The sequence below is a fragment of the Pleuronectes platessa genome, chromosome 18, assembly GCF_947347685.1.
Source record: "Pleuronectes platessa chromosome 18, fPlePla1.1, whole genome shotgun sequence".
Taxonomy (NCBI): Eukaryota; Metazoa; Chordata; class Actinopteri; order Pleuronectiformes; family Pleuronectidae; genus Pleuronectes; species Pleuronectes platessa.
In genome coordinates, this window is record NC_070643.1 from 1,378,613 (window position 1) to 1,397,991 (window position 19,379).

The window sequence follows — 19,379 nt, forward strand, 5'->3', positions numbered from 1 at the left end:
GGCTACCGGAAAAAGTTGAGAAAGGCAACCCGACTCAGTTTCTCGCTGAGTTCCTGCCGCAGCTCCTCGGGACCAATCATTTCTCAAGTGGACTCAAAGTTGACCGGGCGCACCGCATCGGTCCACCCTCAGCCGGCCGTCCACGCACCATGATCGCTAAGATTCATCACCCTCCGGAGAAGGAAAAAATCCTTAAGCTTGCCCGCCTGCAGGCCCCCCTGACCTTCAACGGCGCCCGAATCAGCGTATACCCAGACTTTTCACCTGAAGTCACCGAACAACGCCGCGCCTTTGCCGGGGCAAAAAAGAAACTGAGGGACGCCGGGATCAAACACGGTCTCCTCTTCCCCGCCAGACTGATCTTCAATCACGGCACGGAGCAGAAAATATTTCAGGATGCCACGGATGCCGAGTCTTTCATAGACAAATGTATTACATCCCCCGCCGCTCCGGTGTGAGCTCTATCCCCGCCCGGGGAACTTATTCATCCTGCTGCCGCTCCCAGACACCCACGTAAGACATTTTAGTGGTACCCGTTTCAGTTTCTCAGTCACACTAAGAATTGAGTGTTATTTAACCGCTAAATATATGAGTGTTTTTCGTTTACTTGTGTGGACGGGGCTACCGGTCTATTGATTAGCGAATCATGTTCTCTGCTTTAGCAAGGAGTATTATTCTAGTTCGACGGTTTCTTGCAGTGTTTAGCCGTTTCTCAGTGCTTATGTTTTTCTTGTTCCACCTCGTTTGGTGGGGTGGACAGGGGGGGGGTTTAGTCTGTATGTCTTCTCGTTTTCCCTTTTTTCGCCTGCTCTTCTTAAATGTACCATACCTATTATGCCTTTCGATATGTTACGTCGTCATACATCTACTATCCTTCTGTGATCATTGACAACTCTCCTGCTCCGCCACAAGGTGGCAGTTTAACACTACTTAGCTGGAATGTCAGGGGTTTGCAGAGTAACTTGAAGAGAGGCAAGGTCTTCTCCCATTTAAAGTCTTTGTCAGGAGATATTATTTTTATGCAAGAATCGCATATTAAACATAATGAGCAATGGAGGTTGAGATGTGCTTGGATATCTCAGATATATCAGTCAACTTTCTCCTCTAAGGCCAGAGGTGTAGCCATATTAATCAGACGGACCGTTCCATTTGAACATATTTCCACTGTCTCTGACCCTAACGGCCGCTATTTAATAGTAACAGGCCGCATTCTGTCACGGCATGTAACCTTTCTGAATATTTACGCACCTAACTTTGACGACCCTGGTTTTTTTAGGAAAGTCTTCAACCTTATTCCAGATTTATCATCCACTCATTTAATCGCGGGTGGTGATTTTAATACGGTATTGGACTGCTCTCTTGATAGACTCTCCTCTCGCCCCACCAGTCTCTCTAATGCCAGTATTGCGCTGAATAATATAATTAAGTCAATGAACCTTCTTGACATTTGGAGGCTGCAACACCCAAACGATAGGGACTTTTCCTTCTTCTCAAGCGTACATAAGTCGTATACGAGAATTGACTACTTTTTGACTGACGCCACTTTGACCTCAGATATAATTTCCTCCAAATATCATGATATCATAATTTCTGATCACAGCCCTGTTGAACTAAAAATAAATATTGGTGGGACCAAGACCGCATTTAACTGGCGGTTCAATCCTTTACTACTTAACAACATACAATTTCGCCAGCAAACAGCCAGCAGAATAACAGAATATTTTCATGAAAATGATACACCCGAGGTAAATGACTCCACTCTATGGGAGGCTTTTAAAGCTGTTATACGAGGACATATCATAGCTCATGAGGCTAAAATAAAAAAAGACAAGAAGAAAGAATTAATTGATGTCACAACTCAACTCAAACTATTAGAAAGAGACTACAGATTGACCGCCTCACCTTCTAAGCTTGTTGAAATAACCAAATTAAAGTCTAAATATAATGCTATCCTTTCTGACCAAGTCAGCTTAATGTTACTAAAAGTTAAACAAAAACACTTCGAGCTAGCCGACAAGCCGGATAAACTACTGGCTCGCCAGCTTAGGAACATCCAGGCTAGCAGAATGATTCATGAAATTAAGACCAAATCGGGAACCACTACTACAGACCCTGAGAAAATTAATGAATGTTTCCGTGAATTCTATGAAGATCTTTACACCTCAAAGTCTACCACTACTGCAACTCATACCTCTGAATTTCTCCGCACTCTCCACCTGCCTAAATTGAGTCTCTCTGCACAAACAGATTTAAATGCTGACATAACATTAGAGGAAGTTCAACAGGCAATCCGCTCTTTTCCTAGTGGAAAGGCGTCCGGCCCGGACGGATTTGGCATCGAATTCTATAAAGCATATTTAGACATTATAGCTCCTTTCATGTTAAGAATGTTTAATCATTCTATGTCAATTGGTCTGCTCCCGGAGACGCTTTACTCTGCCAACATCTCTCTGATCTTGAAAAAAGACAAGACCCAGACAGACCCCTCCTCATACCGACCTATTGCCCTCCTGGGCTGTGACCTTAAGGTGTTCACTAAAATTCTTGCAAACAGACTGAATAAATGCATTGCAGATATAATCCATGAAGATCAGACTGGATTTATTCCAGGCAGATTTTCTTTTTTTAATGTAAGGCGTCTGTTGAATATTATGTACACTAGTTTTGGTAAAGATTCTAAAATAGCTGTCCTCGCTCTTGATGCCCAAAAGGCGTTTGATCAAGTTGAGTGGTCGTATATATTGGCTGCAATAAGGGAGTTCGGTCTGGGGGAGAGCTTTGCCTCCTGGGTCAAAATGCTATACGCTCGTCCTACCGCTTCAGTTATCACTAACAACAACAGATCTCCTACCTTCAAATTACAACGATCTTGCCGGCAGGGCTGCCCCCTCAGCCCATTATTATTCGCTATTGCAATGGAGCCCCTCGCTGTCAGTATCAGGAACCACCCTTCTATTGCCCCAGTAATCCTTGGGGGGGTCGACCACCGTATCTCGCTGTACGCGGATGATGTAGTTTTGTTTTTATCCCGCCCAGAAGACTCCCTCCCCCCTTTATTAAGACTCATTGAAAAATTTGGTGAAATATCTGGCTACACTGTAAATCTGGATAAAAGTGAATTCATGCCCCTTACAGGTGATCTGGACCCAATTTTCCTTAAAAACCTGCCATTTAAAATTGTAACAGACAAAATCAAATACTTAGGAACCACAATCCCTAAAGACCCCAAGTTAATTTATAAACTGAATTTCCTGGACATGATTGATAAATTAAAATCGAATATCGAATCCTGGAGACTGCTACCATTATCTCTGATAGGTCGTGTCAATGAAATCGAAATGGTAACTCTTCCCAGATTCCTCTATCTCTTCCAGAATCTACCTGTTTTCTTGCCCAAATCCTTTTTTAAATTATTAGACTCACTCATTCTACCTTTCGTGTGGGGTTTCAAAACGCATCGTATTGCTAAAAAACATTTAACCAAACCCAGATCAGCTGGTGGCCTCAGTTTACCAGACTTCTGCCACTACTACTGGGCAGCGAATTGCAGAGCGTTAATGTATTGGCAAAACGCACATCAGGGTAATGTTACTGCCCACACCCCATCTTGGCTCGCAATTGAACAAAGTCTCCCCGTCAGTTCTATGCCAGCCCTCCTCTTCTCCTCAGCTCAACCCTTAAAATCCATTGCTGGAAATAATTTCATAGTTACAAGCTCTTTAAAAATTTGGTATCAAATAAGGAAATCATTTAACCTGCCTGAGATCTCCTCTTACACCCCTCTCTACCGAAACCACGCTTTCCCACCTTCATTGTCTGATAACACTTTCCTTTTCTGGAGGGATAAAGGTATTGCCACCATTGGGGACCTTTATCTTAACAAGACTTTTGCCACCTTTGCTCAGCTGAAGGGGAAATATACACTGTCAGACACGCACTTCTTCCGCTACCTGCAGATTAGAGATTTCACCCGCAAAAATATTCCTGACTTTCAATCGTTGCCAGCTCCCATTGAATTATACACTCTTTTGACTCGACCTCCTGATTCTAAGAAACTCACTTCGCGATTTGTTGATCTTTTCACCTCACTTAACCCGACCTCATCCCAGCACTTAAAGGAGGCTTGGGAGAAAGACTTAGCCTTGTCGATAAGCGACAATGACTGGGAATCCTACCTCGGTGATATTCATAAATGTTCAATAAATTCAAGGCACCAACTTATTCAATTTAAGGTTGTCCACAGATTACATTATTCCTGTACCAAACTCCATTCTTTCTACCCCTCTGTATCCCCAATCTGCTCGAAATGCCAGTCAGCTGAGGGAACCTTAGGCCATCTCTTTTGGTTTTGTCCCAAATTGAACCAGTTTTGGTCTGATATTTTCAAATGCTTTTCTGAGGTATATGAGTGTAATATTTCTCCAGATCCATTCACTGCAATTTTAGGTGGCTCCCAGCACCTTTCTATGCTCACCAACGAACACCGTAGGACTATACAATACGGCATGGTCATAGCAAAAAGGAACATGCTGACTTTATGGAAGAGTGGTGAGGCGCCTTCCTTTAAGGCCTGGCTTTCAGAAACTACCAGTCTGCTGCATATGGAAAGGATCCGACACAATGTCTCTCTCAGCTCTGCAGCCTTTGATAAGATTTGGCAACCTTTCTTTTTATATTTGTCAAGAATGACCCAACAGTGATAGTCATGCTCCACTCACATTCCTTTCTATCAACGTAACTTCATGTTTTTGACTTCTATATAATGACAGGTATGTTCTGTAGATAATTGTATGTACTGTTTCAGAGCAGGTCCCCTTTATTTATTTATTTATTTATTTATTTTTTTAAATTTATTTATTTATTTATTTTTCTCTGTCTCTCTCTCTCTTTGTACTCTCTGTTGTTTTTTTTGCTGTCTGTACAATATGTGTTTGTCCATGAACACTTGTTCAATGTGTCTTTTTTCTGTCACAATATGCTTATTGCCTGTTTTATATATTGAAAATTTATAAATAAAATATTGAAAAAAAAAAGAAAACATCCTGAATTAATGGGAAATGTGTAAATTTTACTGATATATCAGTTTAGCTCGCCTAGAGGGGAGCAAATGTAAAAAATGTCCCACATTACCCCGCTCTCCCCTATCATATTTTTGAATCAGCAAGACATCATAAAAGGAACTGAAAATGGGGGTTATGCACACAGATCGAAATTAATATGAATTAATAGATGATTGGAAATAAAAAGGAACCTCCCTAAACTGGTTTCAATCCTATTTTTCAAACAGATTCTAATTTGTGCAGATCAATGATAAGTCATCTGTGCGCACCAAAGTTAACCACAGTGCTCGGCCTAATTTTATTCTCATTATATATGCTTCCACTAGGAAACATTATTAGGACACACTCTGTAAATTTCCAATGCTATGCAGAGGACACCCATTTAAACCTATCAATATAACCAGAATAGTATAACTTAACTTCAAGCATGTTTCAAGGACATTAAAACCTGGATGACCTGCAATTTGTTCTTATTATTGATATACAATATGTCTATTCAGATACTCTACCACAGGGGTGTCCAAGCTACAGCCCGCGGGCCAAATGCGGCCCTCCATCCATTTTTCATTCATCAATGTCTTAGAATATAATTATTATCTTAAAAAAAAATTTAACTTACAATTTAGTAGCACTTAAATGCCACTTACTTATAGCAAGTTTTGGTTTCTTTTTGAAGAAATTTTACTTTCTTGATTCTTGTTGTTCTAGGTTTGTACCCTCATGCCTAAACACCCTCCGACGTTTCTTGCACAGAAGAGGTCAAACGTCCATTATAAGGTCAGATAATGGCACCAACCTAGTCGGTGCAAATAAAGAGCTACGGGCAGCTATGCAGCAGTGGAATCAGGCCAAATTCTAGGATACTCTTGCTCAGATTGAAATCAAGTGGATTTTCAGGCAACCTGCTGGACCTCATTTTGGGGGAGTGTGGGAGAGACAAGTCAACTTATTGAAAAGGGTCCTGAAGTCTCTTCTGCGTGACCTAAAAATAGATGACTCTTTTATGTGAAGTTGAGGCCATACTAGGGTTGAGCCGAATACTCGGATGAAACGAGTATCTGGTACGGATATAGTACTTTTAAGAGCACAAGTACTATCCGAGTAAAATGTGTCAATATCTGTATATCTGTACTTGTGATCAAAGAAAATCCTCATTGGATAGCTGTGTCCACATCATTCCTTGATAAGCCAGCCACACACAGAGCTCTTCCCCTACACAGAGACTAAAAGAAGTTTACTGCTGCTGCACCAGCAGCGCCACACAACACAATCTTGTTGTTGTTACAGCCACTCTGTCCATAGGGATACTAACGTGTAACATTATTATGTAAGATCATATATTCTCAGAGCCCACTGGCTGAATCACACCGCACCAAGCTCAGCTAGGAGTTAAGGGGTATTAAAAAATTGCAAATAGCTTAGCAGTAGCTTTTACTCTCACTTTGTGAGGTATCTCAGACTTCACAAATCCCACATGTGATTTTTATTTTATCCTTATTTTTTTGCTTTACCTTTAAGATGATAGGAACTTCAGAAACATCTGAGCATGGTCCATATTTAATTGGTTGGGGTGGCTGTTGGAGCATAAAAAAAGCTATGAGGCAAGAAAATTCAACATTTAGATGCACTTTGTAGAGATCTTGGCTAAAAGAGGTGTGAAAGCAGAAGCTGGATACAGCTTCTCGCTTTGGCTAACATGTAGCCACCATCTATTCAAAGAGTTTTAACACATGGCCCAACCTAAGCATAAAAAGTGTTTAATAAGAAGGATGTAGTATACTTTTTAGTGTAGTCTATTTTTGTTTCAACCTCATGTTCCACACTCAAGTCCGGTAGGCGGCGGTAATGCGCCTATAAGCTAGTTGGCCAGCCGCCAATCAAATCAGAAGAAGAAGAAGAAGAAGTAGAAGAAGAAGAAGAAGAAACTGAAAACAAGCAGCAGAAACTCCACGAAGGAACGTTGAACCTTTTCTCACAAGATTTTCGAATTAGATTGCCAAAACGTCGTACGCAATGAGGTATTTGTCGTTTTTTTATGCTGGACATTAAATTCCATGGTGTATAACAGTTTGTATGAGCAGAGTGTTGACGCGAGCAGACATGTTGCTAGTAAGATAGCAACGTACATGGTTTGAACGCTGCATACTAGCCAACACCTTAACTAGGTGGATTAGTCATAATATGAATTCTCAATCCTGATGTGAAGCGTGTATACGACATCATCGCTGAAGTGCCGTGGTTCTTCTACATTCAATATCGATCATTTAAAAGCTGCCCGGTAGGCTTACGTTAGCTAGTGTGGCCTAGCCAAGTGAGTGAATGAATGAATGAACCTACACGTTAGCTTAGCAACATAGCCTTCGTCTAAACAGTGAGATCAAATCGTAAATATCAAACCAAGCTGAGTCTTCTTGCATTCCTGTGTTTGTGTCCAGAGGAGACCGCGGAAGGGGCCGGGGAGGCCGCTTTGGTTCCCGGGGAGGACTGGTCCAGGGGTGAGTTGAACCGTAGGCTGCTCCTCACATTAGTTATCAACAAATGGAGGCATCATGATTCTAAAGCTTAGCCCGATGTTAATAGATGAGGGTCATCGTGGTTCCCTTTCACTTAAAAAGTATCAGTAATAATTAATGATTACCTGGAGCTGGGTGATGCATATTTATATCATCATTGTATACCAACCTACTTAGAATGCACGTTCAGGCGTGCTAGTAGGTATGGCAAATTTGGTCAAATAGACCCGAAATTCAATTTCTGAACATGTTAATGGACGAAGTATTGGCATTTTAAAGCAGAACATTTTTTCTTTATTTCCACCGGAATGAGCTGGGGTGGCCGACAGTCTGAAGAATACAAAATGTATAACTATCCAAATGTTCCCTGTCCCAAGTGTACATAAGATATTCTGTTTGGTTGAGGTCATTATTAGAAAACTGCATAATGTGTATCTCTTCCTCATTCCTTTCTTAGGTACCGTCCATTTGTCCCACACATCCCATTTGATTTTTATGTGGTAAGTAAAAAGTGTGGTTGGTCAGATATGCTATGTTGTACCTATAAGCGAACCTTCGAGTGATGTCAGTGTCCAAAACTATATTTTCAAAGACTCTTGTTTTGTCCTGAGAGCTTTTCCTGTGAAAGGAGCTTTTCACAGAGCAACAAGACACTATTAGTAAAGAAGGGGGTCCTGCTCAACTTACACTTTCATGAGTAAACATCCCCACCATGTCCACAGTGTTTGAATGGTTCTAACTGCGTTTCAGTCATAGTAACTATAGCGCACACATTTTTTAGAGCTGACAAAGCAAATCATTTGACTTTTTGGATTAAATTAGAACCCTACAGTCGACATGAAATCACCTTTTATTTATGTCGACTTTTTTAATTATGTGATTTAATGAACTATTGAACAATTTGAGGGCTGTTGCATGGCATAGGCTGAAAACATCAGTGCTACTATCTGCGTTTTCCAGCCATGTGTGCTGAGTTCCAATGCCATCACTTTTATTGGTAAGCTTACTGAATCCTTTACCCTGATGTATTACCCACAGCATATTACTACCTGTGAGCAGGTCTTCGTGAACTGCCTCTATTCACGTGGAGGAGCAACGTTAACCTCAAAAGGGCTTTGAATTACTCTCACACCAAGAACATGGAGTCTTGTACTATTATTTTGTTGATGTGTTGAGTTGAACATTCATCCGTCTTGGGAGAGGGATCCCTCAGATATCCCTCTGAGGTTTCTACGTTCTTTTAACCTTGTTAAAAGGTTATTTATTTTTTTATTTTTTCCTTACTCTTGTTGAGGGTCAAGGGCAGAGGATGTTGCACCTTGTTAACCCCAATGAGACCAATTTTCATTTCTGAATATGGGATGTACAACATGAACCTTGTGTGTAGGACTTGCCCCTCTTTAAAAAAATAAATAATTGGGCCACACTGTACATCACTCCAGCAATGTGAAATGTTTTCGTTCACAAACACAGATTTGTCTTTGTAACTTGTGTTGAGGAGACCATGTTCTCCTTATAAAACTGCCACAGCTAGCATAGCAGCACTAAGTACTAAAACAGACTGTTGTTCGTCACAAGTGTGAGATGGCGTTTCCCAGAGTGAAACCTGCTCCTGATGAGACAGCTTTCAACGAGTGTCTGCTGAAGAGAAACCAGGACCTGAGCCCCACACCAGCTGAGCAGGTCAGTCCACAGACCTGCACTCATACAAGTTACTCTCACTTCTTTATACTCAGTGTGTTGGTTATTGACAGAAAACTTTTTTCCCGGTCTCTTCCTGCATAGTCCTCCATCTTGTCCCTGGTCACTAAAATCAATAATGTTATCGACAACCTGATTGTTGCACCCGGCAACTTTGAAGTGGTAAGTCATTGATTGACATTACACGCTGAAGCTGTATTATGATGTGTGACCAGTAAAGATTGATATGAATAGTTTCAAGAATTAAAAAAAAACATGAGAGTGATATAATCTATATATAATAATATTAAAACAATTCCTTTTTAATAATGTTGATCCTGTGTCTCTTTCATAGCAAATTGAAGAGGTACGACAGGTGGGCTCTTACAAGAAGGGCACCATGACAACCGGACACAACGTCGCTGACCTGGTTGTAATCCTCAAAATTCTCCCGACACGTGAGTGATTTCTTAGAAATCACATGTGCTTAGAAAGTGTAAAAATGAACATTGTATAAAATTAAACAGCTGCTGCTATACTTATCATTTGAGTTTTTTAGGCCCTTTGGATGAGTTTTAAGAGATTTTTTGTCAATGGCAACTCTATTTTTGGTTAAACTCTGTGCCTATTTATCACTTTGCAGACCTCTGTGTCGGGAGTCAAAAGTGTGGTTGACATAATAATCAGCATCTTTTGATCTAGTATGAAGAGAACTCTATACATAATCCCATCTTCTGTGTTATGTTGGATTTTTTTCTTTAAAGTGGAGGCAGTTGCTGCACTGGGAAACAAAGTAGTGGAGACCCTTCGAACACAAGACCCTGCTGAAGGTAAGGCACTGATGCCGGGTTCCTCACTTCTGGTAGAAGACATTTTCAGATACATATCTGGTTTAACAGTGGAATGTAATTTCACTTCACGTTGTATGCGTAGTCTTTGAAAATCAAGACATGCAATGCACATTTATTTTTTGCATTAATTAGTTTTTATACTCCGTAGCAATTTTTATACTGCCTAGCACACTGTTCAGCCGCATCAAGCTGCACAGAGTAAATCGCACCAGACAGAAAGTGGGACACAGGTATCCCCCTTCCACCAAAGTGAACCTAATGCTTCAGAGCTAGTTCAAACAGCAAACCTTTTAAGAACCAGTCCGCTGACACTACTAAAGTCTACAGATCTTCCGCTGTGATTAGAAGATGGTAACCATCATCAACTCTGGTGCACTTACCTGTAGCACTTGTAGTTTGGCTTTTGTTGGGCAAATTGTACTTGAACGATTCTTATTCCATTACAACTGATTGCAGTTTTCCATTGAAGTTATGCAATCTTAAAAGAAATGTGTAATAAATGTACGTAAAACAAATTAAATTAATGAATTTAAGTTTAGGGTTCCTGCACTTTTAGGTAGGGGGCACGTATGTGACGTAGGTCAAGTATTCTAAAGCATTTAGTGATGTGGCCCTCAATCCATTCTGATGTTTGTGTGACAGGCAGCTGACCTTGAATCTGCTTTTTTCAGTGCTGTCAATGCTGACCAATGAGACAGGCTTCGAGATCAGTTCAGCTGATGCCACCGTCAAGATCCTCATCACAACTGTTCCTCCCAACCTGCGCAAGCTGGATCCTGAGCTGCACTGTAAAAGCTTAAACGACACGCATAACAACCCAGTTGTACACTGACAATGTATTAGAGTTGTACCAAGTTTTTCTTTCTGTAAATAGGATAGCGTTACCCAGCAGTGCATTCGAGCATTATTATCTTTTAATTATCTTGGTGCTGAAAAGGGTTAGAGGATAACATATCTCCAGGAACAGAAGTACCTTCTTAGATCTGGTGGTAGTAACTACTTGTCTGGGGATGGCTTTGATGTTTGAGTGTACATCACTGCTGTGTTCCCCCATGCGATTTCCCACAATCTTGACACCAAAATTCTTAAAAGCATTTAAATAGCCTACAGATTTATTCAGACTTCACCGAATGATATATTGATGATACACATTCAGAATATTCTAAAAATATTTCTTATGTTGATCAATGTTGGGATTTGTTTCAGGGCTTTATCTTGTAATTATAATTTGAGTTCAGGGGTAGCACGGGTCCAAGGTCTCTGGTTGAAATTCAGCCCTTAACGCTTGTGTTCGTGTTTTCCTCAGTGGACATTAAGGTGCTGCAGAGTGCGCTCGCTGCCATCCGCCATGCCCGCTGGTTTGAGGAGAACGCCTCTCAGTCAACGTGCGTAAATCTTGTTTTGTCACCAGAGCAAATTCATGCTTGGGCACAACTTCACAATACAAACATCATTTTTAACTAGCTGCATTATCAATCTTTAGGGTCAAAGTGCTGATTCGCCTGCTGAAGGACCTGAGGCTTCGCTTCCCTGGTTTTGAACCCCTTACTCCCTGGATCCTGGACTTGCTGGTAAGATTACGTCTCTTAGTCCTGACAGTCGATTAGACAACATTTACATCTTAGGCCTTTAATGGTATACTGGGGACACATTGTGTTGCAGGGCCACTCTGCAGTGATGAACAACCCATCCAGGCAGCCCCTGTCCCTGAATGTGGCCTACAGGTTGGTTACCTTTCACCTCAGGTCTCGCTTGTATCGTCGCAACAGATGGGACATTGTGTTTAAGCATAGTGTTGGACTTTTTTTTGAAGGCGCTGCCTGCAGATGCTGGCTGCTGGTCTCTTTCTACCCGGCTCTGTGGGCATCACTGACCCCTGTGAGAGTGGAAACTTCAGAGTGCACACTGTCATGACTCTAGAACAGCAGGTAAGTGTGATCCTTCTACTTTACTGCCAATGACACAGGTTGCTGGATTTAGGACGCCATATAAGGATAAACTCCTTTCCGGCTGTTTAACTGGAATCTTTGATTGTTGTAGAAGGCATAGCGCAACTGTCACATACACATCTTTATTCCCTCAGAAAATCCAGTATTGATCACCGTAAATTATACTGAATTCGGTGACTGTTAATTTAATTTGTGTGCATTTGTTTAGGACATGGTGTGTTTCACAGCTCAGACTCTGGTGAGGGTGCTTTCTCATGGAGGATACAGGAAGATCCTTGGCCTGGAGGGAGATGCCAGCTGTAAGAATATAATTTTCACTATGACAGGTTTCCTGTTTACTGCAGGGGTAGAACACTCACAGAGTATATAGGCGTTTGTATGGGTTAGAACAAACGCCTACTCTATGAGTGTGCAGAGTCTGCACATGCAATGGCATGTGCAGACTCTGCTGTCTGTGTCATTGAGCTATAACTGAAATCTCAAACTATTCCCACATGCCATTGTTCTGTTTTATGTTAATAGGCTTTTTCTAGAACTATTGGTGTTTCCCAACAATAACCTAAATAGTGGCAGCCAACCTTAGCCTCACTTGTCCCACCACAACTTCAGAATAAACAAAATTTTACACTAATTTTACCTTCATAACATCTGTGACTTGGGTGTTTTTGTTTTTGCTCTAGTGTAAAGCAGTGCCCCTTGCCTTGTGTTCACACTCAAGTATTCAAACACCCACAAATTGTGTAAAAAAACACTGTAGCATCAGTGATGACAATGGTGTGGACATGAACAATCAGTGTCCCCAACATCAAGTAGCAGCTCCCAATGATAATAATGTTGTTGCAGACCTGGCAACGGAGATGTCTACATGGGACGGCGTGATCGTCACCCCATCAGAGAAGGCCTATGAGAAACCTCCAGAGAGGAAGGAGGAGGAAGATGAAGCGTTGGAGGAGGGAGGAGATGTCGAGGATGAGAACATGGAGACCCAGGAGTGATGAGCTCAGGTTAGAGCATCTCTACATTCTACCACAACCTACAAACATTCAGCAGCTCACATATTGTACATGTTCCCTACTTCGATTTTAATAGCGCTGTCATCTCTGCAAAGCATAACTATGCTTTCTATTTGACAATGTGTACAGCCTGGTGCACATTAGAGGATTTTCAACTCTTGAACAATTAAAAAAAATACAAAAAAAACACATTCTGGCCAAAGCATCTAGTGTGTGCGTTCTGACGATTTTAATATAAAAAATCTGTTAAATCTAAGAACATACTCGTTGTAGGAGACTATTTCACAGTGGCGATTCTAGAGACTTGGAATCTGCAGAAACAACTTTTAGATGCATTACCGCCATCTTCTGATTTGTACATGATTTAAACATGACTACAAAACAAACATCTATGTGAAACTAAGAAACTATGGTTGCAGTCATGGCTGAGAAGGCTTATACATCTTGCATCACGAGCTTGAGGCTAATATAGAAATGTATTTTTATTTTTTTTTTCGGTCAGCACACTTTCATTGGCTGAGTCGTTTCTGTCTGTGCCTAAATGGCAAATATCCGAAGGCTTTGATTATTCTCTGGTTTGCAGAGGTCTTTGAAATGACAGGAATAATGTCATAAGGAAAATAAATAAGCTCCTCGCCTTGGTCAGTTAGCCATTCTCATGTACAGCTACTGACACAACTCATAGGTTATATCACTTGTGCTATGTTTTCCTTCCACAGTGAGTATTGGTTTTTGATGAGGAACTCCTCCCTGGGCAAAGACAGCAGCAGGAAGTGTTGGACTTGAAGGAAAAGATTTTTTTTTATTGTCTTGGTTTTACTTTGCCTGTGTTGTTTGTACCTCCTCTTTGTATTAGTTAATAGTAAAGATTTTTTTTTTTTATTTAACTTGAGTCCTGTTGTTTGTGCCAAAGTCAGAGAAGATAATGAGAGGGGTGGATCTCTCTCTCTCTCTGTCTGTCTGTGTGACACACATTCAAATAATGCCAATTAAATGTTCTCTATAGCAAGGTCTAAACATTTAAATCTACATAGCAGTGCTATTAATGGGGTCAAACGAGACCAATGGGTCTGCAGTGTTTCACTTCAATAAGTAGACTGTTGCCCACTGTTGTGTAGCTAGTGGTTAAGACAAAATGTCTTGGCTAACTATGTTGACTTCTTCTCAATACTCTTGACTGTGTACAAGGACTTCTGATGTTATGAGAGTTTCATGGCAGATGATGCTGACTATGGCTGGTTATGGGCAGTTTGACATAAAATGAAACGCTGAATCAACTTTTTAGTTTGCCTTTTAATTCTACAAGATTTAAAAACTGCATGTTGTCTTGACCAACACCTTACACTTTTAATGGTCCCAAGAGAGACTCTAACCTAAAATACATTTATTTGGAAATTAGTTGTTAACAAGAGCTTTGCTAATAACACTTACTGAAAGATTTACAGCTGGGTCAGAATGTTACAGTTTGACTCCTTGCATGAATAAAGGTGATGTCAGGAGGAATTCAGATGCCTACAAAGGCCATTACAGGCACACATGCAACCCACCCCAACCATTAGAATAATGTTACGGATGTATGCAGCATCACTACACCTTAGCCCAGAGTGGACTAATTGAAGCAGCTCTGCTCAGTGAGGCTGGTAGGTGTTTAGCAGTTTTTGAACTTCTCTTACTTCACAGGAAGATCAGTATGTTTACTGCATGGTCTCAGTCCTCTGTGTGGCTCCTCGAGACCACTCCACCCTGTATCTGGGTTCATGGCTTGAGTTTGAGCCAGGGGTGGACAATAGTAAGGATGGAGAGGACAGAGGAGGCCAAGCCACAGGCCCCAACAAAGCCTTGCCCTGTGGGGTAAATCCTGAGCCGGTCCAAAGGGATGAAGATATCACAGCCGTTCTTCAGCAGGTCCAAGAGCAGCGGCGGGTTGCTGTACAGCACAGTCACTATCAGGTTGAACTGTCTGTGGAGCCACACAGACATAGCAGGTAATGCCGGAGTGGCGGAGGAGGAGGACAGTGGGTCAATGGGCAGAGTAGTGCTGGGGTAGGGTGAGGGTGGGGATTTGGCGGCTCTGTAGCGCACTTCACTCTCCATCAGGAGCCGAAGCTCGTACACATCTCGAGTCAAGTTGAGGATCAGAGCAAAAAGGTAGTACCTGCAGAGTTTAACCACATATATATTATGAAGGAATTATGGCTCCACAGCAGTAATCTGTCAACAAAGTACCAGCTATGACTTTAGGGTCAACCGGGTTGTTCTTGTAAAAATGATTATATGTACATCTTTCCTGTGAATAAGTTAGAGGTGACGAGTACACGTTGGCCAATTCAACGTTAACAAGTGGATACAAAGCTAGTTCAAATGGACCATATAAAGTGTTGCAGGTTAAGTGATCTGTATTGATTGTTCTATGTGCTGAAGATATGTTTGTGACTATAAAGTTAATGTAGACTGGATGGAAACAAGAACCTGGATCACCTGAAAGACCTCTGACTCCATTTGTGCTGGTCCAGCTTGGAGATAAGGCCCGTCTTTCCAGCCCACAGAACATTGTCACAGGCAAAGTACATGGCTCTGTTGAGGTGGCTGATGGTCAGACAGAGCCTCAGCACACTGTCAGAGAGGTGGATGGCCCTCTTGGCTGACTCCAGTGCCTCAACAGAGTTTCCAAGACGCAGCACTGTTAGGACACAGACACATCAGTCACGCTCTTTCCACTTTGGAATTTTAAAACTACAAAATGGCTGCTTCACTCACATTTTCTGGTCAGGCTCATGTGTGCTTCCAGCTGACTGACGGTTTTGCGGAGTTCATCTGCTGCCCCACCCTTTTGCAGGGCGTAGCCCAACAGGGTGCAGGCATACTGAGTAGCCCTGTTAAACCAGTCGCAGAGTTAGTCCATCACAGTGATGGGGAACCTCCCAGTCAATCAATCAATCACCAAAATATGACCACATGTAGGCAAAGTATGAGTTTTTGGAAAGCTTCCCAGCTTGCACTGGGTCAGGAGACTCCATGGTCTACGTGTCAGTCAAATAATAAACTATACTGCAGTTTTCGAACCTGTAACTCACTGCACTTTTCCAGCTGTGATAAAAACATCCTCACATTAGTGTCTAGAGTTGGTTGAGCCTGAAACCTCCACATTACGTTTAACAAGTTAGGGATCGAAGACCTGTTGCTATGACAACAGCTGCTGCGTGACAACCCACTGCGGTCAAACTGAGGTCAGTCATGGCCAATTACAGGAGGACAAGCTGAGCACGTGTCCTAAGTGGAGGAGGGGATGTGTCTGAGGCAGCTGGAGTTTACCTGAAGAGTCGCTCCCTGGCCTGACTCTGAGCGGAGAAGCGGAGCCACGAGTCCATACCGGCTTGCTGCTCGGTGTGTGGTGGGAACCAGCTGTTTTTTTAAGGCAATGGAAACAGCCGTGAAACTGCTGCTGTTTCCGCTGGTTAACAAGTGTATTGTGCTGTAGGGGATGTCGTCTAAAGCAGTGTTCTGAGGTCACTTATTACCACAGCACGTCCACTGGTTCTCTGACGGATGTCCGCGTTCCACCTTCTGCGTTTAACGATCGACTGCCGCCACCTACTGTGCGGAGGGTGGAACTGCAATCTTCTCCTTTATTTTTAAATACTTTACACCAGAGGTCTTCAACAGGGGGTCCGCGGAGGTACTGCAGGGGGGTCTCGAAATGTTTGGTTCATTAGACAATTTTTTATTATTTTTTAAATTTTGTATTTATTTTTCAACCAATTTTTTTCCCCTAAATGTAATTCCCTATTAATACACATTAACGTGAATCCAACATATTGTGAGGCTGATTTGACCCTCTGCCTGACAATCTCCATTAGTCCAAGGTTAGATAAGTTATGTGCCACCCATAAGGGTCCGACATCTCACTAATGTTGGAGTATGTGTGTAATCCACAGATGGCTTGAGGATTCACTGTCTCTTCTGCATGTATGTTTAAAATAAAAAAATTAATCTGTGAATTACTTTAATAGCTCAGTGCTGTATGCAAGATTATGTTTATAAATGGCAGTGGCATGGCCACCCTGTACCTTGCACATGAATATATGAACCCATGTAATATTAAAATAGCTTAGTATTGAATGCACATAACGGTAGCTATATTTATACATGGCACTAGGCCCAGTTTAATATAAAACAATTTATACAATATATATTAGTGGTGCATCAATGTATCGGCCGTTCGTAGCGGACGATATTCGCCTCGTTTACCGACATCGGCGCATCGGTAATAAACTTGACTTTCACCAATGTCATTGGCCGATGGTCATTGGTATTTGTGGTAAAACCGCTGGGCACGTGCCGCGGCTGGAGGAGCAGTCGCCCTCTTTCCACGCCGACGGAGGCTCGGTGTGCGGTCCGCCTCGATGTTTTCTGGGGGGGGGGGGGGGGGGGGGGTCCTCGTCCACGGCGGCCGGGCGTCGCTGGTGCGAGGGCTTTCTTTCTCTTGGACCGCGTTGCGGTGTTCATCAGCGGTGCGGAGGGGACCGGATACGGCGGTCGGCGGCAGCGACTCTGGACACGTGTCAGAGCCTTCTCGCGAATCACCTCAGCTACGGCGCCCGCTGGGGGAACCCTCCATTCGCGTCAAAGTTAAGAAATTCAATGAAGCGCGGGTAAACGGCGGGAGTAACTATTGGCACCCAAAACAGGTCAATCTGAGGAGGGCTGTTTTAGACAGGGTAAAAAGGTACTGTTTTAAATTAACCTTGTCGTATTTTGACCAAAATATGTTACAGACATTTCATAAGACCCCAAGGAACCATATCAACTGTGGTAAAATGGGCACAATATGTGTCCGTTAAATAAAGTTTAGTTATACCAAAGATTGTTTCATAAATCTGAATTTGTGCTCATTAAAACATACGAGGGATAAAGGGCTGATATGATTTAGTGCGTTTTAAATAACAATTTAATTAGTTTCCTTACACAAAAGGGCGAATGAATAACAACTAAAACAAAATTAAAAAAACATCGGTATCGGTTAGATTGTTGTTTTAAACATCGGTATCGGCTAAGAATTTCCATATCGGTGCATCCCTAATATATATAGTAGGGGGTCCCTGCTCCATCTCTCCTAAAGTTTGGGGGTCCTTGTCCTGAAAAACATTGAAGACCCCTGCTTTACACAACATCAACACCACAGTGATACCAGGAAGTACGAGGGAGCATCTACAGAATTATCATATATAAACATGTTACAGAGAAAATTTTAACTAATAACTAACTAACCACATTATTTTTCATAGAGGAAGAGCTGCAAACACTGTATGATTGTGTGTATGGGACAACTGTACTGTAAATGCTTTGAGTGGCCATCAAGATTAGAAAAGCGATATAAATACAGATCATTGAAGGAGGCGTTATGGTTCAATGTCAGTTATCTGATTCTGTGGAAAAACATTCACGAATATATTACAGCTTTGTGCTTCAGTATTGAGGCATATTGCGTTGACTTGATTACATTGCCCTATGAGACAAATTGTGATTTGTGAATACGGGCTATACAAATCAAATTTGATTGATAATTTTGATTGATTGACTTGATATCAAATTCTGCTCTCTTTTTCTGATTTAACAAGACAAGTATCTGTGGTGTCTTCACATACAGTGGATTTAAAAAGTCTACACACCCCTGTTAAAATGCAAGGTTTTTGTGATGTAAATAAATGAGAGATAAATCCTGTCCGAACTGTTTTCCACCTTTAATGTGACTTATAACGTGAACAATTCAGTTTTAAAGGGTTAACTGAAATCTTTTAGGCAGAAAAATACAAAATAAAAAACTTACAATAACCTGGTTGCTTAAGTGTGCACACCCTTAACCTAATACTTTGTTGAAGCACCTTTTGATTTTATTACAGCACTCAGTCTTTTGGGGTAGGAGTCTTTTAGCATGGCACATCTTGGCTTGGCAATATTTTCCCACTCTTCTTTGCAGAAGGGCTCCAAATCTGTCAGATTACGGGGGCATCTCCTGTGCACAGCCCTCTTCAGATCACCCTACAGATGTTAAATTGGAATCAGGTCTGGGGTCTGGCTGGGTCATTCCAAAACATTTATCTTCTTTTGGTGAAGCCATACTTTTGTTGATTTGGATATGCTTTGGGTCGTTGTCATGCTGATTGGTGAAATTCCTCTTCATCTTCAGCTTCTAACGGGGGCCTGAAGGATTTGTGCCAAAACTGACTGGTATTTGTAACTGTTTATAATTCCCTCCACCTTGACTAAGGCCCCTGTTCCAGCTGAAGTAAAACAGCCCCAGAGAATGATGCTT

At 41.8% G+C, this 19,379-nt stretch overlaps 2 protein-coding genes across 2 annotated transcripts; one reads left to right on the forward strand and one right to left on the reverse strand.

Moving 5' to 3' along the window:
• Window positions 1-6,925: 6,925 nt before the first annotated feature.
• ilf2 (interleukin enhancer binding factor 2) lies at window positions 6,926-13,953 on the forward strand. Its single transcript, XM_053447089.1, has 15 exons — window positions 6,926-7,078; window positions 7,496-7,555; window positions 8,031-8,073; window positions 9,152-9,256; window positions 9,359-9,436; window positions 9,609-9,711; window positions 10,018-10,083; window positions 10,776-10,892; window positions 11,411-11,489; window positions 11,588-11,675; window positions 11,767-11,828; window positions 11,918-12,032; window positions 12,262-12,352; window positions 12,897-13,057; window positions 13,786-13,953. Exons 1-14 carry the CDS (start codon window positions 7,074-7,076, stop codon window positions 13,046-13,048), a joined length of 1,164 nt encoding a protein of 387 aa, XP_053303064.1. The 5' UTR covers window positions 6,926-7,073; the 3' UTR covers window positions 13,049-13,057; window positions 13,786-13,953.
• A 391-nt stretch (window positions 13,954-14,344) lies between these two features.
• On the reverse strand, window positions 14,345-16,651 carry pex11b (peroxisomal biogenesis factor 11 beta). The gene is made up of 4 exons (XM_053447090.1): window positions 16,379-16,651; window positions 15,824-15,939; window positions 15,545-15,746; window positions 14,345-15,221 (listed from the first exon to the last, which is right to left on the reverse strand). The coding sequence occupies exons 1-4, from the start codon at window positions 16,432-16,434 to the stop codon at window positions 14,822-14,824; spliced, it is 774 nt and encodes a 257-aa protein (XP_053303065.1). The 5' UTR covers window positions 16,435-16,651; the 3' UTR covers window positions 14,345-14,821.
• Window positions 16,652-19,379: the final 2,728 nt, after the last annotated feature.